The sequence below is a fragment of the Marmota flaviventris genome, chromosome 15 (genome assembly GCF_047511675.1).
Source record: "Marmota flaviventris isolate mMarFla1 chromosome 15, mMarFla1.hap1, whole genome shotgun sequence".
NCBI classification, from domain to species: Eukaryota; Metazoa; Chordata; class Mammalia; order Rodentia; family Sciuridae; genus Marmota; species Marmota flaviventris.
Window position 1 is genome coordinate 9,224,167 of NC_092512.1, and position 13,553 is coordinate 9,237,719.

At 45.8% G+C, this 13,553-nt stretch overlaps 1 protein-coding gene across 1 annotated transcript in view; it reads right to left on the bottom strand.

The window, feature by feature from the left end:
• Positions 1–13,553, bottom strand: part of Tg (thyroglobulin) — a 213,923-nt gene that overhangs the window by 186,305 nt on the left and 14,065 nt on the right. The window contains exons 9-11 of the mRNA XM_027950368.3: positions 10,372–11,469; positions 9,408–9,995; positions 3,087–3,326 (exon numbers count right to left, since the gene is read on the bottom strand). Coding sequence (XP_027806169.2) covers positions 3,087–3,326; positions 9,408–9,995; positions 10,372–11,469 — 1,926 coding nt within the window. The remainder of the gene's footprint in view (positions 1–3,086; positions 3,327–9,407; positions 9,996–10,371; positions 11,470–13,553) is intronic.

Here is a 13,553-nt window from a genome sequence, read left to right on the forward strand (position 1 = left end):
TGTAGAGGCCCCTCAGATGGTGGGTAGGCTCTCAGCAGATTGTCCTATAACAATAGTTCCTGGGCTACACAGTGAAAGTCTCTGCAGCTCTCCACGGTGATGGTGACGTCCATACACGTGGATTAGCCCAGGGATGGCTTCAGCACATGTGCTATCGACCTCATCGCAGGTGGGACTGACAATAACTTACTGCCAGGTGCTGTGTAAGCACATATTTTTAGTCAATTTAATCTTCTTATTTCTACTAGAATGGTAGTATTATCACATTTAATGAACAAGAAAGATGGGCTAAGCAACGGAACTGTGGCCTTGCAGATCAAAGTGGGGTTTTGACCAGAGGTCAGCCCAATCAGCCCTCTTGGCCTCCCTGGCAAACTCCTGCAGGTTGGCTCTCAACCCCTTCAAAGCTTGCTCACCCACACAACCTCATCTGCTCTTCACAGCAGCTCCAAGAAGTCAGGAGCAGAGGCTCAATAAGGTGGGTTACATGAAGCCCCTGCAGGTGCCCTGGTAAGGGGACCAGAGCCCCTCCCAGCCCCGGGCATCTGCCTCACCGCCTGGCTTTTCCAGACAGCAGTCTCCACTACCAGCACTCAGATGTGGCCTCAGACATTCGTCTAGTGTTGCCCCCGCCACCCCGTGCTGGCATTCAAGCTCCTCGGTGCAAAGCTTTGCATGTGCATTGCACATACAGCCGCACCTGGCCACACTGAGCACCCCGGAAATGACTGAATGAAAAAAAATAGGAGTGAATGCATGCATGAGATGAGAGGAGAGGGCAGTGGGCAGGACACACAGCCACTGGCCTGGGTCTCCCAGCCCCAACACCTGCTCCTGCCACTCTGCAGTCTGACCCGCCCCCCCTCCCCCATCTCCTTCTAGGTAGCCATGACCTGTCTCCAGGCCCTTCCTCCAGTTGGATCTGCAACCTCCTCTCCTCAGTGCAGGTGCCAGGGAGGGAGTAGGGGCTTCTCACCAGGTCCTAGAGGAGAACAACCACTTCTAGGGCAGTACAGGTGTGACGTTACCTGCTATACACAGGACAGTTCTTCCCAACTTGTCACCCTTCAGAAACGGGCTTTATGGCTGTAGTGGGGGGAGAGCTTAAGAGCCCATCTGGGGACACCAAGAGCCACCTTTGAAGCAGCCTGGTACAGCAGGAGAGCTCTGGAGTCCGGTAAGCTTGTGCCTAAATCCTGGCATGGTATCTCTTATCTGTGTGATCATGAGCGAGTTAACCAACCATTAACCAAGTCTGAGCTTGACTTTTCTACGGAATGGCTGCAATATTTATTTAACAGGGTAAGTGTGATCATTGCAACAAAAGTCCCGATAGGCATTAAGTACTGAGCTCATGCCAGGCTCAGTTATACGTACTTCCCTCCAAGGACATCCTGCAGCCCTCCCACAGCCCCGAGGCCCTAGACACTGATGGCAAGTTCTATAGGCAAAGGTGCTTTGTGGCCCTCATTCTCTCCCTGTTATGGGCCCTGAGTGCTCAGACTTTCAGAGAGAAGAGCCCCGTTCCTTGTCTATGGATTCTTCCTCTTTCTCCAGAGGCAGACATGCAAAACCAGAACATGTGGCTAGCTGGAGAGAAACTTCCTTAGCTTGACTTCTAAAGAAAATGTCCTCATGTCATTCAGTGATGAGTCTCTGTCACACCTCCAGCTTTCTCTTCCCTTCCCTGCATTTCCCACCCCAAGTCCAGTGGCCACAACCGAAGGGCCATCAGTGCCACTTCTCTCTTGGATGGCATCAAGCCCTATCCATGCATGAAATATACAATAACTGGTTTCTTTTCAAAAGCAGAAGTCGTTGAGTCTCTGAAGAACAGAGAACAGAGGTGCCTGGGCACAGGCTAAGGGGAGTAGATGGAGTAAAATGGGGTGAGAGGAGTCGAGTGAGATGGTGAACCACCATGGTAGCTCCTGCTCCAGGCCAGGTGCTGAGCTGCCCTGGAGGTAAAGGTGAGCAGGACGTGGTGCCTTGACTTCCAGGAGAGTCGCGTGGTAAGGGAGAGGGCCAGGAACCAAAGGCAACCTCAGGAGATTCTCATGTGGGGTCAGAAGAACAAAGATCCCAAGCCTCCAGGGGACTCCAGCAATGGGAGACAGGGAGGTGCCAGCCCACTGCCTGGCTCAGTCTGCCTTGGTAAGACGCTGTCATGGGACCCAAGCCCAGGAAACTCCAGATAGAGGATAACTCGGCAAAACTAGAAAGGGATGGGGGTCTCAGGTAAGGCTCAGACAGGAGAATCCTGTGTCTGTGCCAAGTTGGTGTGGGGTCAGGGTGAGAACCCAGGGCTCAGGCCCTCCTGCCAGTGGTTGTGGGTGGAGCAGGCAGAACATGGGCTCTGGGAGGCAGTAGGTCTTGGCACATCCCTGAGACCTGCTGGGCAGGGGGCAGAGATACTCAGGGAATGGGCCCGAGGCCCTGACCAACAGGTGCCCATCTGGGCTTTCTTGGGTGATAAATGTGTGGCACTGGGCTGTGACTTCACTCAGGGTTCAGTTTCCCCATTTGTAAAATATCCACAGATGGTGATTATAGCTTTGTGCCCCTGAATGTATTAGAAGATTTACTGCAAAGATGTGGTCCTCTGCGACATGGTAAGGGCCTGGTCCAGGGTGAGGATGCTTCTGTGGCTGCTGCTGGGGCTGGAGGCCTGCAGGCCCCCTGTGGCTCTGTCCCATGCAGGCAGTGAGGTGTGACCTTGGGTTCAGTGAGCTTCCCTGCCAGGGTTCTGATAAAGAGGCCCCCTCACCCTTCCCCACATGGGGTCCTGCATCCTTGGATATGGATGAAAACGTAGGAACAGGCCATGGGGGTGTGGAAGCATTTGGGCCACTCACATTTCAAAAAGACTGTGAGGTTTCACAGGCCATCTGCCACACAGAGCATGGAGGCCTGTCCCCAGTGGGTCTGGCAGCATTTAGGAGGAGTGGGCACCTTTCCAGCTTTGACTGGGGACACAAAACCACTTTGCCTTTTCTTTCCCAGGAACCCACCAGCCTGGGGAAATGGAGTAGTGCAGCCCTGGGGACGGCAAGGTGGGTTGGGAAAACTCAGCGCTCAGCACTCACTAGACTGAGCTGCCAAACGGATGGTATCATCGCTCCCACGCAGAAACTTCTCCAAGAAAGCCTCCCGGGAAGGGAGGAGCGGAGGAAGGCCCAGTTCCTCATTGGTCAGCTGGATTCCTTTGGCCACCAGGAAACTCTCTCCCAGAGGGAAGCGGGAGCTGTTGGAAGCTGAGACAATCTCTTCTGCTTCCTTAATGAACTGCAGGACACCACGCTTAGCTTCCTCACAGGAGCCAGGACCTAGGGGAACAAAAACAGCCCCCTGGCATTATTCACCATGCACAGCTCTGCTGAGCTGAGCAAGGGCCCACGTGCACACACACAGCACTCAGCCATTCCCCTTGAACTAGCTCTGGCCACAGCTGGAATGTCCTTCCTGCCTTGCCTCCAGAATTTCACTCACTCAACATTCATGGTGCACCTACACCTTAGGACTCTATTAGGTGATGTATGCTGCATGCTGTGCATGTACTCCTACTGCCTGGGAGTTCTAGAAGATTCTCTGAGGCACAGTAGCTGAAGTGCCACACACAGTGCCTGGCACACACAGTCCCTGGAATCTTCACCATGCCAAGCACCACCCTTATTGGATTTATTTCAGCCAATCACACTATAAATTCCACATTGGCAGGAACCCATGATTTTTGTGAGGGCAGGAGATTGGCAGAAAACTTTGACTTCTGGAATTTAAAGACATTATTGTTCTTTTGATCAAATGAATATTCCTAATCAAATAATCTATCAATCCCAGGGATTTGGTACCCTGAAGCAAAAAAAAAAAAAAAAAAAGAAATCACATTTAAAAACATCTACTCTACTCATTCTCCATTGCTTCCAAGATAAAGCAAAAGTTCTTTAACTGGGCACATACAACCTTTTAAAATCTAGCCCAAATGTGTCTTCCACCTCTTCTGATCATCTTCCTTCCACTAGTCTGTCCTCCACTCTACCCCAACAAAACTGGCTGTGCTATAGCTTCTCTGTCTTGGCACTTGAAATTTCCTCTTCCTAGAAGGAACATTCCCCATGTTTCATCCCAGAAGCTGGTGCCAAGAGAATCTTTACCTTGGTCACCAATCAGAGAGTAGCCCCATGCCCTGGGCATCTTCTGTATATTCCTATGGATTCCCTTCGGTTCAATTATCACAACTATTTATAATGGACCTGATGACATGTTCAGTTTTGCCCACTGGTCTCTGTGCTCCTCAGGGCAGATAACACTCTTTCCATGATTCTCTATCATATAGCACAGTGTACACAGTAGGTGGTACATAAATGCATATTAAATAAAGTAAATTTTCAAAAGAAACATCATGATGAACACTATTGAAATACAATAATCAGAAACTATTTTGAAAATTTATACTCTAATAAAATAGAAAAGCTTGAAGACATTGACAAACTTCTGGACACAGAGGAATCCAAACTGAATCAGGAAGACACAGAACATTCAAGCAGATCAATTTCAAGCAATTACACTGAAGACCATCAAAAGCCTGCCAACAAAGAAAAGCCCAGGACCACACGGATTCTCAGCCAAGTTCTTGAAGACCTTCAAAGAAGAACATGACTAATCCTCCTTAAATTATTCCATGAAATATAAAAAGAACCAACCCTTCCAAGCTCATTGTAGAAGCTAGTATCACTTTGATATCAACACCAAAGAAAAACACATCAAGGAAAGAAACCTTCAGACTAATATCCCTGATGAACATAGATGCAAAAATCCTTAATAAAATGCTGGCAAATTGCATACAAAAATATATTATAAAGATAGTGCACCATGATCAAGTGGGGTTCATCCCAGGAATGCAAGGTTGGTTCAACATATAGAAATCAATAAACATAATTCATCACATCAATAGACTAAAAGATAAGAATCACATGATTATCTCAATAGATGCAGGAAAAGCACTTGACAAAATACAGCACCGCTTCATGTTCAAAACACTAGAAAAACTAGGGATAGTAGGAACATACCTCAACATTATAAAAACTGTATGTGCTAAACCTAAGGTCAACGTCATTCTAAATGAAGAAAAAAATGAAAGCATTTCCTTTATAAACTGGAACAAGACAGTAATGTGCTCTTTGACCACTCCTATTTACCATATTCCTTGAAACCCTAGCCAGAGTAATGAGACAAAAGAATGAAACTAAAGGGATATGAATAGCAAAAGAAGAACGCAAACTATCCCTATTTGCCAATGACATGGTTCTATATTTAGAAAATAAAAAAAACTCCACCAGAAAACTTCTAGAACTCATAAATTAGTTCAATAAAGTAGCAGGATATAAAATTAATATCCATAAATCCATTGAATTCCTATACATCAGTGATAAAAAGACTAAAAGAGAAATTAGAAAAATTATCCCTTTCACAATAGCCACAAAAAAAGAATAAAACATTTGGGTCAATCTAACAAAAGAGGTGAAAGACCTCTACAATGAAAACTAAATAACCCTAAAGAAACAAATTAAAGAAAATCTTAAAAGATGGAAAAATCTCCCATGTTCTTGGATAGGCAGAATTAATATTGTCAAATTGGCCATACTACAAAAAGTACTATACAGATTTAATGCAATTCCTATTAAAATCCCAATGACATTCTTCATAGAAGTAGAAAAAACAAACATGAAATTGATTTGGAAAAATAAGAGACTCAGAATGGCCAAAGCAATCCTCAGTGAGAAAAGTAAAGCAGGCAGTATCACAATACCAGACTTTAAATTATACTAGAAAGCTATAGTACCCCAAATGGCATGGTATTGGCACCAAAACAAACATGTAGACCTATGTTACAGTATAGAACACACACAGTCAAACGCACATAAATATAGTTATCTCAGACAAGGATACCATAAACATACAGTGGAGAAAAGATAGCCTCTTCAAACAAATGATGCTGAGAAAACTGGAAATCCATATGTAGAAAATAAAATTAAACCCCTATGCTTCACCCTGCACAAAACTCAACTCAAAGTAGATCAAGGACCTAGGCATTAGACCAGAGACCCCATGACAAGAAAAAATAGGCCCAAATCTCCATCATGTCTCCAAATTCCTCAACAAGACTCCTAAAGAAGAAGTAAAATCAAGAATAAATAAATGGGATAACATCAAACTAAAAAGGTTCTTCACAGCAAAGGAAACAATCAAGAACATGAAGAGAGAGCCTATAGAATGGGAGAAAATCTTTGCCACCTGCATCTCAGCAACAGCATTAATCTTCAGGATATATAAAGAACTCAAAACAGTTAATGTCCCAAAAAATAAGAAGAAGAACCCAAACAATAATGGACAAAAGAGCTGAACAGATACTTCACAAAAAAAGAAATACAATCAAGTCAACAAATATATGAAAAAATATTCAATGTCCCTAGCAATTAGAGAAATGCAAATTAAAACCACACTGAGATTCCATCTCACTCCAGTCAGAATGACAATTATCAAGAATACAAGTAACAATAAATATTGGTGAGGATGTAGAGAAAAAGGTACACTCATACATTGCTGGTGGGAATGCACACTGGTGTGAGCACTCTGGAAAGCAGTATGGAGATTCCTCAGAAAACTTGGAATGGAATCACCATTTGACCCAGTTTTCCCATTCCTCTGCACATACCCAAAGGACTTAAAATCAGCATACTACAGTGATGCAAGCACATCAATGTTTATAGCAGATCAATTCAATAGCTAAGCTATTTAACCAACCTAGGTGCCCTTCAAATGATGAATGGATAAAGAAAATATGGTACATATATAAAATGGAATATTACTCAGCCATAGAGAGGAACAAAATTATGGCATTTGCCAGTTAATGAATGGAACTGGAGACTATTATGCTAAATGAAATAAGCCAATCCCAAAAAACCAAAGGCCAAATGTTCTCTTTGATATGTGGATGCTAACTCACAATAAGTGGGGGAAGAAGAAGAAAAGTTCACTGGATTAGACGATGGGGGATGAAGGAAAGGGAGCAAGGGTGAATACTGGGCCAGTGTAACTCCACATCATGAACAACCACAAGAATGGGAAGTCACACTCCACGTATGTACAATATGTCAGAATACATTCTACTGTCGTGTATAACTAAAAAGAACAAATCAAAAATTTGTTTTTAAAAAGCAAATTTTCAATCACTCCAGGACAGCAATGTGGCATCACACTCCTGGAGGCCTGAGCCATGACTCCGCACGCATGTGGGAAGTTACTGGTGCCTTCATCACCAACAGTGATATTCATTCTGTCATCATTTATTAAGCACTTTCTGTGTACCACACTTGGCACTCTGTCTATTCCCTTTGATAAGCATCTCAACTACCAGAGGCAGTGACTTATTGTAACCCAGACTTTCCAGATGAAACTGATTGAGAGGGTTTGTCCCCTCCGACTCACATGGAGGCAGACAGCAGAACCAGGATTCCAGACAACTGAGTTCTGCCCCTAGGCTTGGCCTTTCTTGAGCCTCTGGGAGCATTTGATTTGCCTGGAAATCTTATACAGATGCAGGTTTTGGTTCAGAAAGTGAAGCCCAAGATCCCAAATCTCTAGCAAGTTCCCAGAGTTCTGCTGGTGCTGCTGGACCACATGTTGAGGCTCTGAACAACACCCATTCAATCTCATTCCCCATCAACAAGAGAGTTTGAATATGCACCTCAAAATACAGGTGTTTCTTTATTCATAAGGCATGTGCACATAACACTAAAATAATACCCTAGGCAAATTGTCTGCAGTTCTCAGCTGTTAACATGACCTTAAAATGAAAATAGAAATTTAAAAAGAAGGCATAAAATACCGAGCATATATGGAAGTTTTAATATTTGCTCCCTAATGGAGTATCTTATATGCACAGACTACTCTGCAGTCTCCTGTTACTCAGTGAAAAGGTCACTGTACTCTAACCCAGTTCCAATGCTCAGCTCAGCATTCAGAACTGGGAGAATGAGATTAGTCCCTATTGTTACTAGGTATTTTTGGAAGTAGTAACTCAGATTCCTACAATTGTACGCCAAGAGGACCAAACTTATAGGAATGTCTTCATGGCAGAGGCCTGGCCTCTGGTATGGAGAGTGATTCTACAGGTTTCACAAAAATAAGTAAGACTTATGTAACAGTCATGTCCCACATTACTGTGCTGGCTTTGAGAGCCTATTGTTGGATCTCAAAGTTGTTGTTTCAAAGGTGTTGTTTTTCTTTTACTTTCTTTCTTTTTTTTTTTTTTTTTTTTGTACCCAGGATTAAACCCAGAGGCGCTTAACCTCTGAGTCACATCCCTAGTTACTTGGGGCCTGGCGTAAATTGCTGAGGCTGGCTTGGAACTTGTGATCCTCCTGCCTCAGCCTCCTGAGCCTCTGGGATCACAGGCATGTGCCTTGCTGGATCCTATGTTTTAATGAGAATCATAGCGGCGCTGTCTCCAGGCCACTTACAATGCCAAGGGCATTCCAGTTCTCACCACGTGGTCCTTTCACCCAGTATTCTCAACATCTGGTTGTGCTAAAGTCTAAACCCTGGCTAACGTCAAATGGTCTGATGCTTCTGTATCACGAAAGGTCCTGACAACGCTCAGCACTGCGAGGAACCAGTTGCGTTTCCATGGACAGCTACGACGTTACTTACGACTGCTGGTCACAGAGGCTGCTGTGATAACAGCAGTGTTGAATCTGGTTGTTCTTTCAAACTGCTGGACGGCTATTTGGAATAAGGTATTTTAATTCAAGACATAGAGTCAGCTGCATTCTATTGACTCCTCACACACCACAGCTTTACACTAAGTCTGCCTGCCACCAAGTGAGCCTACAGACCTTCATCAGTGGCTCTTCATTCGTCCCTCAACTGAATCTCTCCAAGTCAATGAAGGCACTTTAGGGAACACTTTCCTGAGGTCCTGAGCACCAGTAGTGCCCTGGGCAAGCAGCAGGACCGTCATAAAACCTGCTGGTTAGTCAAATGGTGCTCTTACCTTATCAGAGCTCAAGAAAGCATTAACATGGGAGGCCGAGGGCCAGTCATGGTCACTGCCAAAATCTTCATGGGCTCTAAGATAATGCTTTATACACAGAAGACGACAGAAAAAATCTAAGGTATGTGATTTAAATAATCAATTATATGATGATTAAAAATGGACTGTGTTACCCTAGTCAACACCTGACTGTGCAGATGTGGGAATTCGCTTCCCTCTGGAGCCCGATTCTCTCACCCTACACTAGGAAAGTTCTGGGACATCTCTGAACCCCATTCCAGCACACTTAATGCCCTCCCTCTGGACAGCCTTTTTGAAAACCCACAAGTTTGGTTCTTCACATGAGTTAACTCACATGCTGGGACCTTGCTTGGCTCTGCACGAGTTCCTTCCAGCTCCTGGCCAGCCTCATTCACACACCAGCAGCTCCGACGGTCGAAGTGTGCCAAAGGTGTGCTGAAGTCTGAGTAGGGCCCTGGGTATCGGCCAAGCTGGCCATTTAGGATCTGCCAAAAGAGGTAGGGATCCAGGAGGACATTTTCCCCGGGGAGACTCATATTCCTTTCCAACGATGCCAGGGGGACATCTTGAAAGGAAGAATATTGAGCCAACACTGGAAAGAGGCCCTGTTGGCCAGCCTCATACAGGTTTTGAACAAAGAGACGGAAGTTTCTGGAAGCTGCTTCTCTATAGCTCATGACCTTCATTAGCAGTGCAGCCGGGGTCAGCTCTTGGCCATCCGTGTTCTGAGCCCTCCATTGCTCGTACCACTCAAAGGCCTGCTCGGGGGGCCCATCGCATTGCACTGGGTTCCACTGTCCCCCCACCCTGCACTGTGGGACGTAGATGCTGGAGACGGTGGGTGGCATGCTGGAGTTGGCCATCAGGACCCTCACCATCCCAAAGAAAGCTTTCTCAGCCTGCAACTGACAGGGGGTGGGACCTGGGGAGGAACAAGGAAAAGGCGCTTCAGGTTAGCAAGTTTAATAAGCCAGAAAAACCAAGATAAGACCACCTTATTGTCCAAGCTTGATCTAAAACTTTACGCAGCCACAGTAACCTGTCTGAATAACACCTAGACAAAGATCCACCCAAGACCCATAGAGACCCGCTGGTGACAGCACTACGGAAACTTATGTGTCAGTTCTTTGAAGACACTTCATTCCTTAGACTGCTTAATATCATCATTCTTTCCTGGATAATTGCTAATTTAAGTCCCTAATTTTGCCCTTCATTCAATCTGCCCTTTCACATAAGCAAATTCATGTTTCTGCACTGCACTGGGTTTGGGGACCCAAAGAAGGACTCCACAGACTTACATTGCTTGGGCTCGCCAATTATACTTCGAGTCCCAGGAATAGCCTGACCCTCAGCATTCACACAGTAGCACTCAGAATTGAAGCACTGGACAGGCAGGAAGTGTCCCTCACTAGTACAAGAAGGGACAAACAAGCTGGAGCCAGCAGGCTGGCTGCCCATGAGGCTTTGCATGCGAGCCTTTTGCTTCTCACACTCTGTGGGGCACCTCGGTCGTCCACCTCGGAATCTGGAGCCAGGAAATTCTTTGCCCCGGGCATCCACACACCAGCACTCTCCAGCAAAGCACTGGACATCCTCATAGCTTCCTTCAGGTGTGCACGAGGGGACAAAAAGCCTGCCAGGGGTCTGCTCACAGGCCTGGGAGCTGAGAGCCATTTCCATCACGTCACCTAGATCCCCCGCCACATCTTCTGGTACGGAGATGGCATGCTGCAGGAAGACAAGGAATTCTGGAAGCTCCAGGAGAGAAGCAAGGAATTTTAAGGCCTTTTGGTTCTCTTGCAAATTGACTTCAAATCCAAAGCTGCCCACAAGTGGCTTATTCATAGCAGTGTCCTTAGAGGCACTAAGAGTCCCTGTGGTAGAATTTGAATCCAATCCCACAGAGGGCGGCTTGGCTAGGCCTATTGGTCCCCCTCCATTCTGGAAGCCTGAGAGACCAAGTTGCTGGAAAAATTGACTGAAGTTAAATGTTCCTCTCATGCCAATGGCTCCAGACAAGTTAAACTGGCCAACATTTACCAAAAATTTCCCTCCAAAAAGGTTTTGCTGGAGTCGCTTTGGGTTGGTGGTAAACTGAAGGGCAAGACGAGCCAGCTCCCGGGAGGGAAAAATGGCCCTCATGGCTTCTTTGAGTAGACCCTCGGATGGAGAGAACTGTGGATCCTGCCCCTGTGCCACTGGGCGGAGGAGCCCAGAGTCAACCAGCAGCTCCTTGATCATGGGGGGGCAGGATGTGGCTGAACTGGTTCCTCTCTGAGAGACCCGCCTTTTCCCGGGAGCAGAGAACAAGTCCTGCTGGCTGAAGTAGCCTGAGGTCCCAAAGTAGAGCCTGGTCAAGGCCTGCCGCCTTCCTGAGGCACAAGACTGGTCTTCAGCTGCAGGAGACACAGAAGCAGAGACGCGGTTTTAGCATCACACCCTGAGAGAGCCCTCAGGCTTTTCTGGCGGTCAGATGCCAAGAATTCAACCCAGAACACCTGTATTTTGGACCACTTTCTTCTCTTTGTCCTTTGACTGTTTTCTTCCACTCTGAGCCGTCTACTTGTGGCCATTTGGGGGAGTGACTTCCAGGCTACACTATCACTCTCCCGGCCTTCCCTAGGGGTCCATTCTTTTCTAAAGCAAGTCTCAGAGATGCGGGGCTGTTCCTGAGACTCTGACCACATCTGCTAACAGTACGGGGTTGAATGGTTCCCCCCCGCCCAAAGGTATTCATATGTACCTAGATCCTGAGAATGTGACCTTATTTAGAATAGGGTCTTAGCACATATTCTTAGATGGGAATATTTCCCTATATTGTAATATGTAATATTAGAATCATAGGAAATGTAATTTTTCCATTCTATACTATAATACCCACCCAACAGACACACTTGACACTTCCTCTGGGCTTCTTGATCTTTCCTTGAGATTACTAATAAGCAGATATTTAACTCAGTTACCTCACTCATGGCCAGGCCATTCTATCCAAACAGCCTGGGCTGATAATAATCACCATGAGGAAAGAAATGCAAAATTCAAATGCTAAGTGGCAATCTCAGTCACATAATAGATAGATTAGCAAGTTCAATAAGCCAATGAAACCATAAATCTTGGGGGGGCATTTTAAACAACTTACCCCACCCTCAACTTTTTAAAATATTTTTTTTCCTCTCAATTCACACAGATGTCAGAAAAGAGAGTCAGACAATTTCCCTGTGTATCCAAGCAGCAGAGAAAGAACTGGAATATGTGTTGAAGTCGGGAAAGACCAAGACCGGCAGCCTAAGAGCATCAGCATACCCCTCGACAAGGCCCGGGCTTCCTTTGGGCTCCTTCAGGGAGGCAGGGGGAGGTAAAGTCCACAGCTGTGCCTCAGCACTTACAACTGGAGCTTAGCCCTGCTGTGCATTTGTTAGGGGTGTTGCCAAGGCAAAGAAATCCAGGTGTTTCCGTGTGGCATTTGTTTCCACAGCAAGAGCACTGACACACCCAAGAGAAAAGGTAAAGATGTGTGCCCCACTGTGACTCATCTGTTCACAATAGAGTTATTGTTTTTCATTTGAAAAGCCAATTCTTCACCTCCACTCGAAAGTGGAAGGCATAACATTCTCCAGGTTTCAACAGAACTGAGAGATGATTTTAAATACTTCCAAATCAGAACCTCAAAATCCTCTTTCTTGACATCCTGACACTCCGCAAATAGAATACAAGTAAACACCATGCAGAATACTCAAAGTGTTAAGTTGGAGAGATTGAAGGATTTAACAGGAACTACTGAATAAATGTTAAGGTGTCCATGTTGAAGTTACCCAAAGACGTACATTCCTCTGTCCCTGTTTCAAGTCTTCCTGAAGCCCTAGTCTTCCTGAAAGCCGTGAGAGCTCCTCCCTGACCCCATCAGCAAGATCTCACTGGGAAGAGGGAACACACTCTTGCTGGAATGCCGAGTGAGAGTTCTCAAGTTCATAGCCTTCCCTCCTGTGTTGGTCAGCTTTTCGTTACTGTGACAAAAGTCCTGGGCTGGGGCTGGGGCTCAGTGGTAGAGCGTTCGCCTAGTGTGTAAGGGACCCTGGGTTCCATCCTCAGCTCCACATAAAAACAAATAAATAAAACAAAGGTATTGTGTCCAACTACAACTAAAAAATTTAGAAAGAAAAAAAAGAGGAAAGATTTATTTTGACTCATGTTTCAGTATATGGTCAGCTGGTTGCATTATCCTGGGCCTATGGTAAGACAGAGCCTTACAGCAGAGGGACATGGCTGAGCAAAGTTGTTCACTTCACAACAGCATGAAGCAGGGAGACAGATGAGGGGGCTAAGGACAAGATATAGTCCCCAAGGGCATGCCCTCAAGGATACACTCCCTCCAACTAGGCCCCACCTCCTATAGTTCCCAATAGTCTCTTCAGTTATTAATCCATCAGTGAATTAATCCAATGACGAGGTCAGAGCCCTCATGGCCCAAACACTTCCCAGA